The 19,995-nt window shown below is 55.7% G+C and overlaps 1 protein-coding gene across 3 annotated transcripts in view; it reads right to left on the bottom strand.

The window, feature by feature from the left end:
• EPHB3 (EPH receptor B3) overlaps window positions 1-19,995 on the bottom strand; it is a 49,992-nt gene that overhangs the window by 21,003 nt on the left and 8,994 nt on the right. For 2 of the 3 annotated variants that reach the window (XM_042853804.2, XM_042853803.2), the window contains exons 1-3: window positions 2,675-2,867; window positions 2,285-2,349; window positions 1,124-1,796 (exon numbers count right to left, since the gene is read on the bottom strand). In XM_042853804.2, coding sequence (XP_042709738.1) covers window positions 1,124-1,796; window positions 2,285-2,349; window positions 2,675-2,852 — 916 coding nt within the window. In that variant the 5' untranslated portion in view covers window positions 2,853-2,867. Of the gene's footprint in view, window positions 1-1,123; window positions 1,797-2,284; window positions 2,350-2,674; window positions 2,868-19,995 lie in introns of those variants that run through there. The other variant, XM_008170692.3, reaches the window with a different exon arrangement.

Here is a 19,995-nt window from a genome sequence, read left to right on the forward strand (position 1 = left end):
GTCTCTGAGACCACCTGCTAGAAGCCCCCCCATCTCCTGGAAGGGGGCTATGGCCCCCTTGAAATCCAGGAGAGACCCTATCAACGTTTGAATCTGAGCAACACCACAGCCAGCTTCCCCATGCTCACTCTTGACCTTAGGGTTAAGAAGAGAACCAAATGAATCACACCTTTATAAGTGCAGGCGCTTTGAAGCCAGTTCTCTAAATATGGATACCCCTGCTGCAGGCTCTGATGGTGACAGTTGGCTGCCACCACTGCCAGACGCTCTCCCAGTTTGCCCTACGGGCACTATTCTGCACAAATTAAGGTTGAACCCACGTTATTTCCTGCGCTGCTGCCTTACGGACACATGGAAGCGAGTGTCCTAAACGGCTGTGGGTTCTGAATAATCTTGAGAATGTAACGTAAGGATTAGACTGCCCAGAGATGCAGTATGGCTCTGACATCAGCCCCACTTCTCTAGCCTAGAGGGGGTCTAGGGGAGGTCTAGACTGGCTATTAGGAAACACTATTTCACTAGGAGGGTGGTGAAGCACTGGAATGGGTTCCCTAGGGAGGTGGTGGAATCTTCATCCTTAGAGGTTTTTAAGGCCCGGCTTGACAAAGCCGTGATTGGGATGATTTAGTTGGTGTTGGTCCTGCTTTGAGCAGGGGGTTGGACTAGAACCTCCTGAGGTCTCTTCCAACCCTAATTTTCTAGGATTCCTCCAGCAAAACTGGAACCCCTCAATGGCATGCGGTGCTCGCCCTGATGCCAAGGAAAGGACCAGGAGGTGGCAGGCCTGGGCCATAGCTCCCAGCTGCTGGAACCCACTGGGTGCCAGCGAGTGCACTACAGCTGATGTTAACTAGGTAACATCAGCGTAAGCTCTGAGGCTTCAAGCACCATCAGGCACCCAGGCGGAGACCCAGAAGTACAGAAGGTCATTAAGCTAGAATCACAGAAGATCAAACTCCAACGTCCAGGACAGAGCAGGAGTTGCTGCAAGCGCCAGGCCTCAGGCCACAGAACGCTGAACTCACAACTGGTCCAGCAGAGAAGTACCCACATCCTCTGCTTAGACACATACCTTACTCCGGAGGAAGAGAACATGTTACAGGCCATCTAGCCACGTGCTTACCTTGGCACTGGGTATCTTTCATGGCAGGCTCATATCCAGCAGCGCACGTACAGGCTCCAACAGGTACCATCCACTCCCCATCTCCATTACAGTACAGCTTCAGGGGCACAGACACTTCCACTGCATTGGGGATGCAGATCCCTGGGGCAATGACCAGAGAAGTGGGCTCAGCCCCAGTTAAGGTCTCCGGAAAAACGGCAAAGCCAGCAATGGTGTTGGAGCATTTCTTATAGAAAGCGCGGACAGAGATGAGGGACATGCAGGCGCCCAGGTCCTGGAAGGCTAGGTAAAAACCATTCTTGGAGAGAGGCCCAAAGCTGCGCACCTTGGTGTTCACACGGCCAGATTCCAGCTTGGAGAAACTCTCATCGGGGGCAATTGTATCCACTTTGACGTAGGGGTTTTCCATCCAGAAGGGGCTAGAGGCAGAGGCAGAATCTGTATCCGACTCGTAATAGAAGAGATTGAAGGTCTCTTTGCAGGAGCCCGGGATGTTGGGGATGCTGTTACAGTCCCGTACAGTGAATTTCAGCTCCACGTAGACTCGCTGGACGTCCTGGCGCTGGATGAACTGAGTACGGAGCCAGTTGTTCTGATTGGCCTCCCGCACATTGCACACCTGGTACGTTCGGATGGGGTTCATGGCCTCGTCGTAACCGCTGACTTCCTCCCACTGCAGCGGAGAGAGATTGGCAGGTTAGCCACTGGGATGGGCAGTCCGGAATGCTTCAAAACACGGCCCCACCCCCACAGCAAACTAATCCAAACCACACTGCAGAAACCAGACACGTGATTACCCCAAAAAGCACCAACACACGCACACAGCCAGTACGAACCGAGGTACCCATATGGTCCATCCCTGCCCTGCTCCCTCCTGGCGCTACTCCCCCTGTCATGCTGAAGCCTGTGAGAACTTCACTCTTCTCTGTGTAGTGCCGTGCACTTGCGACTCCCATAGTAATGAAGGAGTCGGCATCAAAGAGACCTATGAGCTGGTCTGGGGAACGGAGGTGATTTCACAAGGCTCCCAAAGGGCACAGGAGGGAACCCAAAGGGTGCCCTTGTCTCGTGAAGGGACCCAGTTCGAAACGGATAAGACTTGCAGCTCAACCAGGAATCCAGAGCCCTGTGCAGGCTCCTAGAGGAGGACCTGAGTCTTACCCCGGTCTCTGGATGAGCCGTCCACGCCAACTCGGACGTCACCCACTTCGTATCCATCAGGGTTTCTGAAGGAAAAATGGAATTGAGAGACAAGGTCAGGGTTTGGGAAAGAAACAGGAGGGAAATCTTTCAAAACGTTTGCAGGCAACGCAGAGCAATGCAGCTTGGGGGGCGGGAGGGAGAGGGGCAGAGTGAGACGGACTCCGGATTTCCTCCAGTCAAGGGGAGAGGAAAGACCCCATCAGGAGAATTGCTAAGGGAGCAGAGCCACCAAAGAAACAGAAGGAAGGGGAATGTGGACAGCAAGCAAGAGCAGCCATCTTCCTTCCAGCAACCTGTACGCTGAGCCCCGCTTGTCGGGCACCCACACAACCTCCGCCCCCCAAACACCTCCTTTGCTGCGAGGGTCTGCCAGCAGGGAAACAGCTCCCTTCCCCTCCCCCCGGCACTGGTGTCTTTGCTGAGGCTCAGGCTGAAAGCGCCTGTTCCCATGACAGGGCGGTGCAGGCCAGGCAGGTTTCTCCAGCAGGGGAGGGACGGCAGGCTGCTCTCTCAAGCTGCCCCACATCACTCATTTCACAAGAGGCGAGAAGAATTTGACCGTCTGGCCGACATTCCAGGAGCGGATTACAAGCCAAACCTCCCCGTCAGCATTCCCCCGAGAACCCCAGCCCCAGCCCCAGCCGTGGGGGGGAGCGAGAAGCCAGTCTGAGGAGAGCTGGAATTGCAGCCAGCTGCGGCTAATCCCAGGCTAGGCCGGGCAGCCCTACCGAACCTGAGCACGCTACAGTGGGAGAGTCTTGGCTAGCAGCAAACTATCTCAATCCTGGTCTTAACCCCAGCCGTGACCCCTAGCAATTCTTTGAGGGGGGTGTCAGAGGCCTGGAGGCACACGACCCCCCCCCCATCTCCTCCACCACGACCAATAGACAACCTCACTCCCACGCCGAGCGCCAGCACTGCCTAGCGAAACGGGTCTTCGCTCATGACCAACACAGCCGAGCTCCCGCCCCGTTACCCAGCACAAGCTCCCCAAACCCAAGGCCTTTCCCAAAGGCACAAAGAAGATTCAGGTCAAAATGCCATTGCAGGGCAAAGAAACGCCCCTTCTGAACCCCAAGTGGGTCTGTGTCCCCACCAAACCCTCCCCACAGACAGCCTCTACCTCAGACTGCCCCCACAGTTGGCACACCACTCACTGCCCCTCTCAGGGAGCCTCTCTTCAGGGCATAGCCCCGGCCAACAGGAAGAGAGAAGAGTCTTTCCTCCATCCAGTTCACATGTCCCCATTCCCTTTAACTCCCCCTTCTCCCCTCCCCACTTTGTGCCCTCCCTATAGGCCATCCCCCGCCCCACACCTCCAACTCACGTCTAACACACTGTGATGTTATTGACATAATCTGTAACTGTATAGATCACTGTTGCGACCACTGTTATATATTTGCAGCAAATATTGTATAAAGGTTGTTGTGTGAGGGGTCTATGGAGAGGTTATGGTTTGCTGGTTATGACTATGCTGTCTATATGTGCGTATAATTTTTGTAGTTGAAGTTATGAATATTGGCTCTATACTGTCTGTATTTGAAATTTAGGCTGTGCTTCTGGGTGACACCCCAGACAAGTTGGTGTCAGCTCTGCCTAGCCTGCTTGATGGCCCATTAAGGACCATCAGCTATACAATGGACCCATTGAGAGAAGGCAGATACACCTTGTGACTCAGCAAAGTATGCAGGGACTTGCCCATGTGACTCCAAACTCCATTTTGCTGTACTTTTCCACAGTAAGAACAAAGAGGTGCTCTTACACCTGGAAAAGACTATAAAAGGCTGATACCTCATCTCCATCTTGTCTTCAATCCTGCATCTTACCTCTGGAGGGAATTTGCTACAAACTGAAGCTCTAAACAAAGGACTGAGGACCCATCCCAGCTGGGGATGTTCCAGAGACTTGATTTGAACCTGCAGCTTATTCCATCACTGCTACAAGCCTGAACCAAGAACTTTGCCATTTCTGTATGTAATTGATTCCATTTAACCAATTCTAGCTCTCATCTCTATCTTTTTCCTTTTATGAATAAACCTTTAGATTCTAAAGGATTGGCAACAGCGTGATTTGTGGGTAAGATCTGATTTGTATATTGGTCTGGGGCTTGGTCCTTTGGGATCGAGAGAACCTTTTTTCTTTTACTGGGGTATTGGTTTTCATAACCATTCGTCCCCATAACGAGTGGCACTGGTGGTGATACTAGGAAAATGGAGTGTCTAAGGGAATTGCTTGTCTGACTTGTGGTTAGCCAGTGGGGTAAAACCAAAGTCTTCTCGGTTTGGTTTGCCTTGGTGTGCATAGAAACCCCAGCATTGAGCTGTAACTGCCCTGCTTTAAGAAATTTGTCCTGAATTGACTCTCTCAGTTGGGTCCCGCCAGAACCAGCATCGTTATACACACACACTTTCCAGGAGGCCTACAAATCCCAGTCCCCCAGTGCCACTCCCTCAAACATGGCGACACTGAGCAGCTGGGAACCCAGCACCACCGCTCAATCCCCAGGCCATCCCACTCCCTTGCGTGTGGTCTCGTCCGCGAGCTCTAGAGCGGGCGCTTCCTTGCAAGCGCTCAGCACGTGCAGTGCTACCCAAACACCCTTTGTACGCTGGGAGTCAAAGCTCGTTGGCCCAGCCTGCGAACAGGCATCTGGCATCTCTTGGGGCATCACTCTAGTGAGGGCATTTCTCCCTCCCTGGCTGTGGGAAGTGCCACATCCCGTGGCCCAGGCACGAGACTTTCTGATCCTTCTGCCTCTCCCAACTGCCACGGAGCCTTCCCTGTCCATGAGGCATCTGCTTCTTACAGAAGCTGTACTCGAAAATGGCTTTCCCTGCTGTACCGTAGTCTGGATACAGAGGCCACCGGGTCACTCTCAGGGTGTGGGCAAGTAGCTCCCCATCCCAAGCATTCACTAGCGCATCCCCATAGCCTCCTCCACGGCTCACATCCCTGCATCCCAGCAGCACAGTCAACGATGCTAGAATACTCACCACTATTCTGCCAATGGGATACAAGCAATCTACCCCGGGCCAGCAGAAATTGCCCCAACTGGGGACCCTTTAGAAGAGGAAGTGAGAGGACTATCAGATGCCCCAGTGCTGGCCAGTAGCGAAAGGAAGGTTACTGAGCAGTAACTGGAATTCTTCCCTCAGAGGCTTCTCACGGGCTCAGAGCCTAAGAGATGCACGTCAGCCACCCGCAAGAGAACCTCAAAAGACCGGTACAACGAATGAGGAAGGAAGGAAGGAGGCCCTGCTAATGCACATCGTTATGGGAAACTCCATTCGCTGGTCAATAACCTTCCTCTTCATGACTTGCCGCAGCAGAATCCCAGTCTTGGAGACTAACCAAGGAGAGGATGGTGATTACAGGAGATGCTATTAGTACCACAGCTCTGGTAGAGCCAGTGAGCTCTGGTACCAGGATCCCAGACTGATCTCAAGAGCTCTGACAGCCCTCTCCACTATAACAGTGTGGGCTGGGCTGGTCTTCCCCATAGATTTTGTCAGAGAGAGACAGAGGAATCAATCTGTTTAGGAATCCCCATCTGGGCAGGAACTGCTGCTTTTATGCCAAACACCAGGCATTTGACATTCTCTGGAGAGGCAATTCCATTTCAAGACAGACAATGCGACTGATGCTTCATACCCATCCTTGGTACTTGTCACTCCAGCTGTTCGCCAGGGAGTTCCTTTTCCCAGCCAAGTGAATGGCGGAAAGGAGGACACGGCTCATGTTCTTCTGTAGCAAGAGAACTCTGTGGGACAGATGCACTGAGACATACACTGCCCCTGCACTGGAGGGTAAGGAACAACGCTGCTTTGCTTGTGACCAGCACAGAGAATCGTGTTACTCAAAGCTCAGGGCTATGTGTGAAGCCTCTTGGGCTTCTGAGTCTGTGGGATGCGACTCCCCCAGCATGAATTGGAACAACTGTCCCAATTTTTAATTCTCTAACAGCTCCTGTAGGTCCCCTTCACTGATGCAGTGTGCGTGCGCACCCCCACCCTCCCGCAGCAGGGATTCCTTAACCTAAATTGACCTGGTTTGTAGAGGGAATCTAACCATGAAACAAGAGGCCACATTTCAGCCTTGTGGAAGCAACTTACAAGGATCAGCAAGGCCTAGACACCAGATGAAGCACTGTGAATAAACAGCATTTAAACCACCCTTGCTATTAGGCAAAGGGAGTCTGGATCCAGATGTAGAACCTGACCCTGTTGTTGAAACATCAAGGGAAAGAGTGGAGGCTCCACTACCAAAACCAGAAGAGCCATTGCTCCAGATCTGGCCAGCCCAGGCAATGGCTATTAGATCTGGGCTCTTCCCAGCTTCGCTCTCCTGAGATAAGAGTCCCTTTGCAGGAAACGGCAGAGAGGTCTTGAGCATGGCCCAGGAGAAAGCATCAGAAATCTCCAGTGGCCCTTAAATAAGAGAGAACATTTGGCAGAGGCTATAGAAGTGACTGTGCCACACCCCATAAAACTGATTCTCACGGTTCCCCTTAGAGACCACCAGTGCTAGTCTGGATTCTGGTGATGTCCTATCTTGCCCCTCGCAGTGAAGACCTGGTTTAGTATCCCTGCTCCCACACACACACGGCCTCAAGACAACAGTGCTTCTCCCCCCATGCCTTAGTCACTCCAGGCTGCAGAGTCAAATTGCCTTAAATTCCAGCGTATTTATAACATCCTGGATTTGTCAGGTTTCCTGCAGAACTCCGAATGGGAGAACCACCTGAATATGAGCCATCCACAGCGAGGGGGCTAGGAGAGAGAGATCAAGGTAATAGGATCGCGCTGACAACCAAAGCGGAGCATCCCAAACTATTTAGGGCAGGGGTAATCAATAGGCAGACCGCAGGCCAAATCCGGATTGCCAGAGGCTTTTGAACAGACCCCAAAATAATTTTATTTACTCATTGTTGTGGGGGATGGGGGGAGGAGGGTTAATTAATTTCTCTGGTGTCTCGCCCTTGACAAAAAATAATTGACTACCCCTGATTTAGGGCATCGCTAGCCACATGAGCAGGTTGCATTCCTAGAGGGTAACCAGTGGTCAGCCTGGACTGTAGCTGCCGTCTGGCAAAAGGTGTCGTGTGCCAGAGCCACGAGACAAGCCAGTTTCAGGGAGACCTGTCTGTTCCCTGGGGATGCAGCGTCATGACAGAGATTTGCATTCCCCCTTTCTAGGAGCCTTTCCTTCAGCAGAAAAGCTGCAGCCACGGGAGTCCGGGGTGGCTCCTATAAAAGCCAGCCCGAGCCAGTTTGTTTGGAGTCCCAGATCTCTGCAGGGGGAACAAGTTGCACGCAGGGATATACACCCTTTGAAAGGACAGAGCCCAGGACAGAGTCCTGATGAGCCAGTTGTCCAAATATGGGCACACTCGTGTTCCATGATGCCTGAGATATGCAGCCACTGCCGTTAAACATTTCATGGAGACCCAAGTGGCTGTAGTGAAGCCAAACAAGTACTCTGCATTGACAGGGATTGGTCTTTGCCAAGTCTGAATGTTGCCATTTGAACTCGCGCAGGAAGATGTGACAGGGGAGTATGGCATGCATCAGCAAGGCGGAGAGCTCCGAGCCAGGCCCGAGGGCTCAGAGAGAAGGAATTATCGCTGCCAGTGGAATCATACAAGACTTGAGCTTCCGCGTAGAACCCTGGGTCTCTAGCGGGATGGGGCAAGAGCCTCTTTTGGGATTAGGAAATACTCAGAATAAAATCCACACCCCCCCCAGAGTGGACTGGGTATTTCTATGGCTCAGTCGGAAAGCCCTTCCCTGAGCAGTTTCTCATGCAAGGGGTCTGAGAAGGGAGGAGGAAACGACCTGAAGTGGGAATGGATTTCCTAGCTCTGCTCTCCCACCTCCAGGTCCCAGTGATCTGAAGCAACTCCACTGTGTGTCAAAAGGAATGAGAGAGTGGCTGACCCCAGAGGGGGAAGAGGAAAGGGCTGTAATGGGGACTGGCTCAGGAAGGCTGTTGAGAAGGGCCAGAGGGGCCAATGCAGACACTCTCCAGGTGCCAGTACTGGGTGCACCAGGATGGGGAAAAGAGATAAAGGTTAGGGAGCCCAGTGCCTGAAAGCGACAGATTTGGGAGAGAACTCGGATTTGAGGAGCCTAGAATCAGCCTGCCATTCCACCAAGAAGGAGCGACGCAGACATTCACACGAGTGGATAAGGGATGCCCAAGGACAGCTCAGCACAGAAAGCCACTGGGCGTTCCCCCACTCCAGAGATTGCAGCTAAAGCAGAATCTATAGATTCTTAGCACGGGACACAGCGCCCCGACGACACCTGTGGAAGGCAGTGGAAATGCACAGACAACGGGCGCTGCGAGGCCCAGACCCTTAGCACCCGTGCCACGCATCCCACAGAGCCAAAGACTCCCTTGCTACAGTCCTCACTTGTGCTGATGACGCCTAAGGAAATTCCACCCATGGCACTTGGAGTATTCCCTCCATCACCGCCCCCCCAGTAGCTGGTATGCTGGCCTTTGGGAGGAGCCTCCCTCCCAGACATCGTGTTCCTGCAGTTTCCACACTAAGGGCAGTCGAGTCCTGTGCCTTGCTGAGACACACGGTGGGAAGCAATATCATGGACCCTGACAGGCTACGAAGCATTCAAAGCCTCCTGCAGACAGGGGGGCCTGCTTTGCCAGGCAGTACAGGCCCCCGTGGGACAAAGCTGGCACACCCAGGAAATGTCCTTCTCCAAGGTAGCGCTGGCAATGCACGTGTTGATCTACAACAGACATGTCACTCTGACAGGAGACAGGCGGCCCAAATCCTCACTATTCCGGATCCACCATCTTAGCTGAGAAACCGCCGGGCAACAGCGCAAGCCCGCAGCCAAGGCCAAACACCAGGCAGAAAAACGAGACACAGTCAGTTAACAGTGAGCTCCGAACCAAGGAAAGGGCTGTAAACAAAGGGCAGAAGGCAGCTCCCAGGCCTGAGGCGGTGGGGCCACTTGGGCGTTCCAGGCCTTCTGTAACCTTGTCTCAGAGATTGGTTGTATGCGAGGGCCATGCTCAAAACGGTTCTGGGACTCGCTGTACTTTAGCTGCAGAGGCAGTTCGCAGCAGGACGCTGTCCTGAACGCTGTCGCGCCACCTTGTTTTCTTCATTAACTCGAAGTCTTTACAAATCCAAAATTGGATACAAACCACCCGCCCCTTTCCCTTTCTGATGCAAAGAATTAGGATAGCAAGCGCGATGGGCCAGCTGCTGTCCAAACATAACAGGCACATCGCCTGCCCTGCCCAAGCGCACAATTGAAGACAAGCAATACGGAAGAGGCGGCGGGTAGACAATAAGCAATTAGCCTCACCGCCCCTCTGCTTATTCATGGTTAGCTGGCGACTTTTTGTGGGCCTTGTGGCAGAGGGGTATTTTGAGGAAGGATTTGAAGGAGCGGGTGGTAGCTTTACAGCTCCACGGCACATGGGAAGTCATCTGCGAGTGGAAGACAGCATGAAGAGTGTCTTAGGAGAAGAGGAAGAATAGGTGGTCGAGGCTGATGTTGATGGCGGAGCACTACGAAGCAGCAGCAGGAGTAGAAACTTTTCAGTACTTAAGGCTTGGACGCCCCATTACAGTCTGAGTTTTGCTACTGACCAGGATTAGGGTCAGGATTTCCTCTCAGTATCTGCTCCAGTGCTCATATGCAAAACTGGGGAGAGCACGTCTCACAGTAATTCTGGGCACTTGTTGAACCAAAGGGGGGCAAAAGAGAATTGGATAAGTTCAGAGGACAGGTCCATCAACGGCTATTAGCCAGGATGGTCAGGGACGCAATCCCATGCTCTCGATGTCCCTAAACCTCTGAGTGCCAGAAGGTGGGACAGGCAACAGGGGATGGATTACTCAATAAATTGCCCTGACCTGTTCATTCCCTCAAAAGCATGTGGCACTGGCCACCACTGGAAGACCGGATACTGGGCTAGATGGACCATTGGTCTAACCCAGTATGGCCGTCCTTAGGTTCTTATGCGTTCTTTTCAGTCAGCTCCTCAGAAAGAGTCCAAGAATCTGATCCAGTGGGTACAAAACCTTATGCTTTCTTGGCTTTGAACTTGCGACACTGCCAGCTACCATGATGTAAGATTTTGGCCTCTCAGCTATACCTACCCCATTGGGAAAAAAGAAGGGCTCAGATTCGAGTGAAGAGCTCCTTAGAAACATCCCAGAGAAAAGTTCATGGGTTACCCAGGCCACAGCGTCAGAGGGGCCGGGCTCATTCTGCAACCCACTGAGAGAGAGTGCAGAAGCCAGGGATCTTTGACGCGCGCCCAACATTTGGGTCCGTACCAGAGGTGAGCCTCACTCCGGAGGGCAGGAATGGGGCCGTGGCCAACACAACAGTGCCGATGCTAGACAATGAGTGGGTGGGGCTATTCATGAGTCCTCATCCTATCCACAGCTCCTTTGGAAGAGGAAACAGTATGCACACCGCAGTGTTTGCTGGGAGGGGGTGCCTGGCTCTGGGGCTTGGTCACCTCCCCTCTCCTGCAGCCACAGAGAGAGGTCTCTGAAAAGAAGGGGGCGAGTCTATGGGCCTGTGGATGGCAGAAGCTTGCTAATATTTGGTTGTGGCTTATTGGCGGCATACAGGAGCAGAACAGGCGATGACCTGCCGGTGGTGCTGCCACCAAAGGGGGCATCTCCTGCACATTTTAGTTCCCTCCCCAGCTTTGAGATAATTATAGCAGGAACGAGTGGCCTTGTGCGCTTCCCATTCAGGCACCTATTGGTACAATTAATCCCAGCCCCGTTCTAAACTGCAGCACAAAGGACTTTGGAGTGAGGCCCTTTCTCTGGAAACAAAGGACTGCCTGTGGGAGAGAACCTGAGGTTGCACTTTTCCCGCTGACACGCATTTCACATACACAAAAGCAAAGCCACACATGGTGTTGTGTATCAGGGCAGACCCTGTAGGGAGACTCTTCCACACACTTCCCAGACCCCAATGTCCAAACCAATCCTAGATCCCCTCACCCCACCCCAATCCTCTGAGAGGAGCTGTCACGGAGTATTGGGGAACTCAGGGCCCTGCACCCCCGGCTTCCTGCGATTCACCATGACTCTCAGCCAGCCAGTAAAGCAGAAGGTTTATTTGGATGACAGGAATACAGTCCAAGACAGGTCTTGCAGGCACAGACAACAGGGCCCCCCTCAGTTAGGTCCAGCTTGGGGTCCCAGGGCATGCCAGCCCACCCCCTTGGGGGGGGGGGGGTCAGAGCCATCTCTGCCTCCCAGCCATCTCTCCAGCCTCCTTCCAGCCTGCTTCCAGCACTCTGCCTTCAGCGACCCCTCCCACAGCCTTTGTTCAGTTTCCCGGGCCCCGGAGTCATCTGACCTCCAACCCCCTCCTGGGTTCTCATGTTACAAGCTCAGGTATGTTCCCTTGGGCCGGCTCCCATCCCCCGATGCAGACCATCCTAGTCACACTCCCCTGTCAGCATTCACACACCCCAGCAAGAACAGTCCCAGTTCGTCACATCTCTCCCCCCTTCGAGACCGAACTGAGCAGGGTCACTTTAGCCAGTGACCCGGGGAAGTTCGAACCTACCCCCGTTCCCATGGATGCCCCCGCATCCCTCCAGTTCCTTGGTGAGAATTACACCAGGCCCCTTCCGTTCCACGCCCCCCCTTAGGTCGGGGGTGCTTGATGGCACTCGCAGTTCGCATGTGGGAAGGTTTATGCGGCCTGTGCCCTTTTCCCACCCCCATACCTCTGGGGTTCCAACTGGGCTGTGGTCTTCTCCCAGCGCTCCAGTCTGGAGGTCTGTGCTTTGGGCTCTCTTGGTTTAGAGCCGCCCTTTTAACCTTGGCCACCCTCCGGAAAGGCTCCTCTATGCTGGGCAAGGGTCCTAAGGCTGTTTTCCCCTTGTCCCAGGCCTTCCTCCCCCTCTGACAGGGGTCACAAGATCCGCAGTACTGTCGGACAGTAACAAAGACCCCAGGCCAGTAAAAGCTCCGTAGCAGCCTCTGCTGGGTACGCCAGGTTCCCTGGTGCCCTGAGAGGGGAATGTCATGGGCCCGGCACAGCAGCTGGCGGCGATACTTCTGGGGTACCACCAGCTGCCTCCTGATCCCCCCTGACTCCATTTTCCCTGGGGGAGCCCATTCTCGGTACAGGAACCCCTTCTCCCACAGGAACCTTTTCCGGCCACCTCGTTCCATGGTCTGTACCGCATTGAGGTCGGCCAGGTCCCTTATCTTCCGCAAGGAGGGGTCTCTCTGTAACTCGGCCTGGAACTCAGCAGCTGGGACAGGGATGGCCACCTGCTCTTTCTCGCCCGCTGGGTCCGAAGCTGCAGCCTCCCTGAGCCGCGTCCCTGGGCGTTCCCTCCCCACCAGGTTAGGGTCCTGCGCCTCAGGCAAGGCACCCCCCCCAAGGCCAGGGCGCAGGGCCCCTCGCCGGCTCTGACTGCGGGTCACAACCAGTGCCTTTTGGGGGTTGCTTGGCCAGTTCTCCAGGTCCCCCCCCATCAATACCTCAGTGGGCAGATACGGGTGTACCCCCACATCCTTGGGGCCCTCCTTGGCCCCCCACTTCAGGTGTACCCTTGCCACGGGCACTTTGACTGGTGTTCCGCCCACCCCCGTCAGGGTCAGGTAGGAGTTGGGCACCACCTGATCTGGGGCCACCACCTCGGGCCGGGCCAGCGTCACCTCTGCGCCCGTATCCCAGTATCCCTTGACCTTCCTCCCATCCACCTCCAGGGGAACAAGGTACTCTCTCCGGAGGGACAGCCCCGCGCCCACCGTATAAACCAAAAACCCTGAGTCTGGGGCATCCAGCCCCCTAGAGGAGCTGGCCTGGGGCCCTTCTCTCTCTTGAGCAGTTGATAAGCTGCCAGCCCCTCTTGCGTGAGAAGCCTGCCCCTCGTCCGTCTGGGCCTCTACCAAGTTAACCCTATGCGGGTTCGGTCTGCTCAGTCTGTCCTTGAGCTTGGGGCACTGGGCCCGAACGTGGCCTCTTCGGCCGCAGTAATAGCAGCTCATGTCCTGTGGGTCCCCTCGAGCCGGTCGGTTGTCCCTGACGCTGGGCATTCCCCGTGGGAGGGGATTCCCCATATTCCCTCTTTGGGAGGTCCCAGGGTGACTCTCTCTCTGCATCACGGCGGGCCTGTTCCTTTGGGGCTCCTCCCTGCCACCCCCTGACCGGCTCTTTACAAACTCATCAGCCAGCTGCCCGGCGTGTCGCGGGTTCTCTGGCTTTCTGTCCACCAACCACAGCCTCAGGTCGGATGGGCACCGCTCATACAGTTGCTCCAGTACCAGCAGTTTAATCAGGTCCTCCTTCGTCTGGGCCCCACCAGCCCACTTGCTGGCGTATCTTTCCATGCGGACGGCTAGTTGCAGATATGAGATCTCAGGGGTTTTATCTTGACTCCGGAACCTTCCCCGGTACATCTCAGGAGTCAGCCCAAACTCACGTAGCAGGGCCTTTTTGAATAGTTCGTAGTCCCCTTTCTCTGCCTCTCCCAGTTGGCGGTACAATGCCACGGATTTGGGGTCCAGTAAGGGGGTAAGGACCCGGAGTCTGTCCGCGGGATCCACCCGGTGCAGCTCGCAGGCCGTCTCAAAGGCCTCCAGGAAGTCATCCATGTCCTCCCCCTCCTTGTATGGGGCCATGATGCACTTATCAAAGCTCCGTGCAGTCCTGGGTCCCCCCTCACTCACCGCAGCCGGGGGTTCGCTGCCCCTCAGTCTCGCCAGTTCCAGTTCATGCTGTCTTTGTCTCTCATTCTCCTCCCGTTCACGCTGATGCTGTTTCTCTTCATGCTGTCTCTGTTGTTCACGATCCTCCAGCTCCCTCAGTTTTAGCTCTTTCTCCCATTCCAGCCAATTCCGCTCCCCGGATGCCGAACGTCGCCGGGAGGCTCCTCTGCTGGCCGGCGGGCTTCGCCGGGGGGACCCCCTGCTGGCTGGGGGGGTCACGGCGCCTTCGGTATTTGCTGGGCTCCTCCCCACCCTTCCCCTAGGCATAGGAAGGAGGGGTCTCGGGAAGCCCTCAGCAGCCGGCTGACCACTCCCAGCTGGGACAGACACTGGTGCCTGCGCTGCATTTGCCAGGCTGCTTCCCTGAGACACAGGGAGCAGTTCATTCCCGCGATCTTCCGCCTCCAGCTGGGCAATGAGCTGTTCTTTGGTGAGCCTCCCAATGCGCAGCCGCCTCTGCTTGCACAGCTCCACCAGGTCGCTCTTAAGCCGCTTGGCATACATCTTCCTGCTGGCCACTCACCGGCCTGTGTGCTCACAGCTCCCCACAGTTCCCAGGGAGACCCCTAGTGTGCCAGCCCTTCTCGAGGTCACCACCTCTCTGCCAGGGTCGAGCTGCAGACTCCTCCGCCCCTGGGACCACTCGCTGCGATCCCCCCGGGGGACCCTGTTACTGCAAAAGTCCTTCTCGCTGGTCACACACTCCCAGGGGTAATGACTGTCTCTCTCTCACTCTCCAGCACGCCTGGTCCCCGTCAATCCCCCTTCGTTTTACTGCTCCCCAGTCACTTACTGCAGGAAGCGCCGTCCACGGGGTGCAGTAGATCCCACCGCTGCCACCAGTTGTCACGGAGTATTGGGGAACTCAGGGCCCTGCACCCCCGGCTTCCTGCGATTCACCATGACTCTCAGCCAGCCAGTAAAGCAGAAGGTTTATTTGGATGACAGGAATACAGTCCAAGACAGGTCTTGCAGGCACAGACAACAGGGCCCCCCTCAGTTAGGTCCAGCTTGGGGTCCCAGGGCATGCCAGCCCACCCCCTTGGGGGGGGGGGGGGTCAGAGCCATCTCTGCCTCCCAGCCATCTCTCCAGCCTCCTTCCAGCACTCTGCCTTCAGCGACCCCTCCCACAGCCTTTGTTCAGTTTCCCAGGCCCCGGAGTCATCTGACCTCCAACCCCCTCCTGGGTTCTCATGTTACAAGCTCAGGTATGTTCCCTTGGGCCGGCTCCCATCCCCCGATGCAGACCATCCTAGTCACACTCCCCTGTCAGCATTCACACACCCCAGCAAGAACAGTCCCAGTTCGTCACAGGAGCCTTCAACCCAGGCAGGGAAATGCTGACCAGCTGCTGGGGACTATCCCAGGGCAAGCTTCTGCTAGGGAATTCACAACACCCCGAATCCCATCCAGAGAAGCGCCCACATCCCACGCAGCCCTAGTCACTGGCAAGGGACACCTGTGATGAACCAGGGTGATAGTTCCACAACTTATACATTCTGGTTGATAGTGTGAAGTCGTGTTATGAAAAGCTGCTGTACTGCGAGTCCACCACTACCAACAGGTCTTGGAGCAGGTACGCACCAGACAGGAGCGATGGGAAATACTTCAGGGTAACAATTAGCCCTCACAAAGGTTATGCTAGAAAGCAGCTCAAGCCTTGGAAATCCAGTCTAGCTCTACCCTTCTGAAGGGAGAGGGGAAGGCAGGAGAAGCGGAAACTTACCAGGGGTAAAACAAGTGCAGAGTGGTTTAAATAAAGAAACACACAGGAACAGGAGTGAGCTAGGAGAAGGAAGCACGGGGCAAGACACAGCAAGGTCACAGAAGCTGGGCAAAGGACTTGTAGGAGGGAGAGGTCACCCAGCGTGTCGCAGCCCAGGAGGTAGGGGCCCTGCCTGCTTTCCTGAGCCCAGATGGCCCAAGGACTCTGGACAAACCAAGGGACTCAGACCCCAGCCCAAAGAATGCCCTCGAGTGGTGAGGAAACGGAGGCAGAGACATGCATTTACTGTTTGTTTTGCATGAGGTACACTCTCCTGTGCTTCGCACGATTAAGTATAAAAGAGTTTCAAGGAGCTAATCTCTGCGCAAAGCGTATGAGTGTGGTGCTGACTGCTTTACAACTACTGCGGGCCCCTGAGAGTTCAGCTGTAACCAGAATCTTCCCACCTTGGGAGGCAGGGGGTTCTAGGGGGTTCTAGTTCTAAGTAACGGGGGTATCTGGGGACATAGGGCGGATGAGCCAAAGAGCCCCATGCCAGACAGGCCACGGGATGCCCCAGTGCTGCAGCCTCTGAGGCGCTAGCAGATTTCATGCGCCCCCAGGGATCCGGAGCACAGACTCGGACTCCCCTCACTGCTGCCCTAGTGGGTGGCCAGCAGGGAGCACCGCTAGGACCTGTGAGAGTGTCACACCCTCCAGACAAAGCAGATCCCATCAACCTCCTCCCTGTTCCAGAATCTGGCCCCACCGCCGGAAATCCCATGCCTCACCAGGCTGCAAGGAGCTCTGCTTGCTCCCCTCCCCGCCGCATGCTCCAGCGCTGGGGAACTCTCACCCCTTCACGGTGAATTTCCCGGGAAGGGTTTGGTGGCGAGCCACAGGGTTTTCCATGTGAGGGAAGGGGCAGGAAGGGAGAGGCTGACAGGCTGGGGGACAGGAGAGCAGCGGGAGACAGCAGCTGGGGCGTGTGTGCAGTGAGTGGGGAGAGGAGAGCGCAAACGTGGTTTGGTGCTAGACTCCCAGGCTGGAATTAGCAATGCCGGGGCACTGGCAGTAGCCACAGACAGGCTGCTTACACACCCCCAAGTATTTTTAACAGGGGAGGCCCTCTCCGCTCCTTCCCCACACGCCCCAGGAGATCAGAACTGTCAGCGCAAAAGCTATTCCAGGCCCAGGAGAGGCTGTGACCCCTGAGCACAGGACACAGCCCTCCGCAGGATTGCAAAGGCCGGAAACATTCGCTGGCTGCCTTTGATCTATACAGATGCTGTGTGGCAGCTCCCCCTGCAGGAGCCGGGAATCATTGCGGCTGCAGATACACACCAGGACTAGGGAGCCCTGAACTCCAATCCTCCGCAAGTGCCCAATACCTCCCCGCACCTTGACCTCGGATCGCTCAGCCCTCTAGGTCCTGGCCCCGGGACCCCCTTGGGGAATCTGCCCAGTGCGGCTCCCTCTTGTCTCTCTCACCGGCGTACATGACAAGTTCCCGTTGCTGACACTTTCCAACCCACGGGTATCTGGGTTTCGCCTCCAGAGATGGGCGCAGAGGGAAACAGAGAACACCATGGCCCAAAGAGCTTCCCACCCTGCCTTCTCCCCCACTCTGGCTGGGTTGACGCTCGCATACATGGCTGCAGAGATACAGGGCACACCACCCCTTCAGTTCAGAGCCAGCTATCCATGGGGAGCAAAAGGAAACCAGGGCCGGTGTCACAGCTGTGGCCCTTTGTGCCAAGGACGTTTGGAACATCATCAAAGAAGATCAGATCTGCTGAGCCAGACACTGGCACATGCAATCCGGTGTCTTGCCTCTGGCAGTGGGCAGAGCCTGCCCCACTTAGAGTTAAGAGCACTGTGAGCACTTAATAACAGACTCATTATTTTTGTATTATGGTAGGGCCTAGAGGCCCCAATGAGATCGGGGCCCCATTGTACAGACACAGACAGTCTCTGCCCTGAAGAGCTTACAACCTAAACAGCCAAGCCAAAGGAAGTTGCTTCATTTCCTGATGGGGAACTGAGGCACCAGGAGATTCAGTGCCCCGAGAGAGTCTATAGCAGAGCCAGGAACTGAGCCCAGATCTTGAGTCCCGGATTGGTTCCTTTACTGCAAGGCCATTTTCCCTCTCTGAAGCCTGCTGCTTTAGGGGAAGGTGCACTGCCCCCCAAAACCTACGCCTGGAAAACTAGCCCAACCTAGAGAGTGCAATCAACCTGGGGCGGGGAGGGGGAGACGGCAGGGGTTGTGTGACTGAGCAACCAGCAACTGCATCTCCCCTCATCCCCCAGGCAAACACATCTCACTGCTCGTGACTCCCCGCACCCAGCCCCCCTCGGTGATTTGCAAATATAAATCCCAGACAAAAATCACTGAACGACAGGCCAAAGAGGAAGGAGGCCAGAGGTAGCTTCTCTGGGCTGGAGCATATTCTTCTGTCCCCGGCGTCTCACCCGCCCGCCGCTAAACCCCCGAAGGGAAGTTTCCAACTGGATTCTCCCCGGGAGCCGCTCTCGGATGGGAACAAGAAAGACTAGAAGCATGTGATGTCGGACAGGTGCCAGCGCTCCAACTGTGCTGGTGATACAGGGAGTGCTCATTTCCTCCAGGTCACGGGCTTTCAGGGGAGCTGCCTTGGCAGCCCAGAACCCAGCGGCTCTCTGACCTGCTAGCAATGCAGGGCTGCCCTGCTCACCATCCTGCCCTCCCCCCGGGGGGTCTAACTCTTCCCCACATCACAACAGGCTGCCGCTGACTAACAATTTGTGGGCCTCATCATTTCATTGCCAGGCAGAGCTCTCGGCTAGTGATGGACACGCAGCCCCTGGGCACCAAGCTTCAGGCAAGAACAAGAAGTTCCTTGCTAAGCAGCAGACTGTGCTTGGGAGGAGGGGAACCCCCCCGCAGGGGGCTCAGGCTGCCCCCCAGGGTCTCACATACGATGGGGATTCACTCCCTTCTGCGGTTGCTCTGAGCTGGAGCGTTTGGTGCCATCTCCCCAGCGGGCAGCCCCACCAGCCCCTTAGAGCGCCAGGCCCCAGCAACTTCTCAGGCAGCGGCAGCCACGTTCGAAGGCACCAAGGAGGAAGAGAACCCAGAGCCAGCTGCTCAGAGCCCATCTCAACACTGCAATTACCGTTCTATTAATACCCTGGGGATTTCGGGAGCGCAACGCAGCATGTGCAATTCCAGGGTCTGCAGAGGGAGGCGGCTTCAGGTGGAAGAACAGATATTCCCTGGCTCCAGCTCCCTTTCCCAAGGTGTGAGACCCAGAGCCGCCCCCCCCGCTGCTCTCCTCTGGAGGGGCCCTTTAACATCTCTGTTCACTGGCTTGCTCCTCCACCCCAAATCTCTGATCACTGACTCGCTCACACTTCTAAGCTGACAGGTTTCAGAGTGGTCTCAGCCAAGCCTCCATCTGCCATTTCTTGCCCCTGGGGCCTCTCCTCAGCCCTACAGCCTCCAACACGCCACAGACATCTCCCTGCCCCATTGCAAGGGGCTGCTCTCCTCACCATTTCCCTACCCTGGGGTCCAATCTGGGCTCTGGGAGAACGTGACTGACCCCAGACAGCAGAGACCTCCCAGGCCAGCAGGCAAGAAAACGATTTATAAGTCACGCTCCTGGCAGAATCATTCACTCTGGCCACTCTCCGGCCATGGGAATAACTCAGCCGAGCAGGTGACATCAGCCCCGCCTGAGCCACGAATACCATTAACTGGGACACACAGGCAGCAAACTGCTCCACAAACCCATCTTCGTTTCCACACTTTAAGGCAAAATAAAACCACTCCGCGCCTTCCAGCACTGTGGCGACCAGGAGAATACAGCCTGCCTCATTCACAAGTCCCCGACAGCCGGGGAGAGGGCCACAGCACTGCCTCTGCCCGGGACCAGACACGGCAGAAACAAGCAACTCCCTGCTTTTCCATGCTGCACATCTGGCTCCATGGATTTCCTGTGGGGCAGAGCCCATGCTGGGAGGCTCAGGCATCTGCGCCCAGGGCTCTGGGCTGCACGTGATTCAGGGCCACCAAACAAGCTCCCGTCCATCAAGTGACGGGAGGGCAGGCAGACGACAATCTCCGCCTTTGCTCTGGCTCCCGGAGGTGGCAGCCGTTTCCGGGCTGGGATACCTCCCCCGAGTGCCGTTTTTGCAGGTTATTCTTCTGGAAACATTCCAGGAGAGGAGGGGAAAAAT

This window comes from Chrysemys picta, chromosome 9 (assembly GCF_011386835.1).
Source record: "Chrysemys picta bellii isolate R12L10 chromosome 9, ASM1138683v2, whole genome shotgun sequence".
NCBI lineage: Eukaryota > Metazoa > Chordata > Testudines > Emydidae > Chrysemys > Chrysemys picta.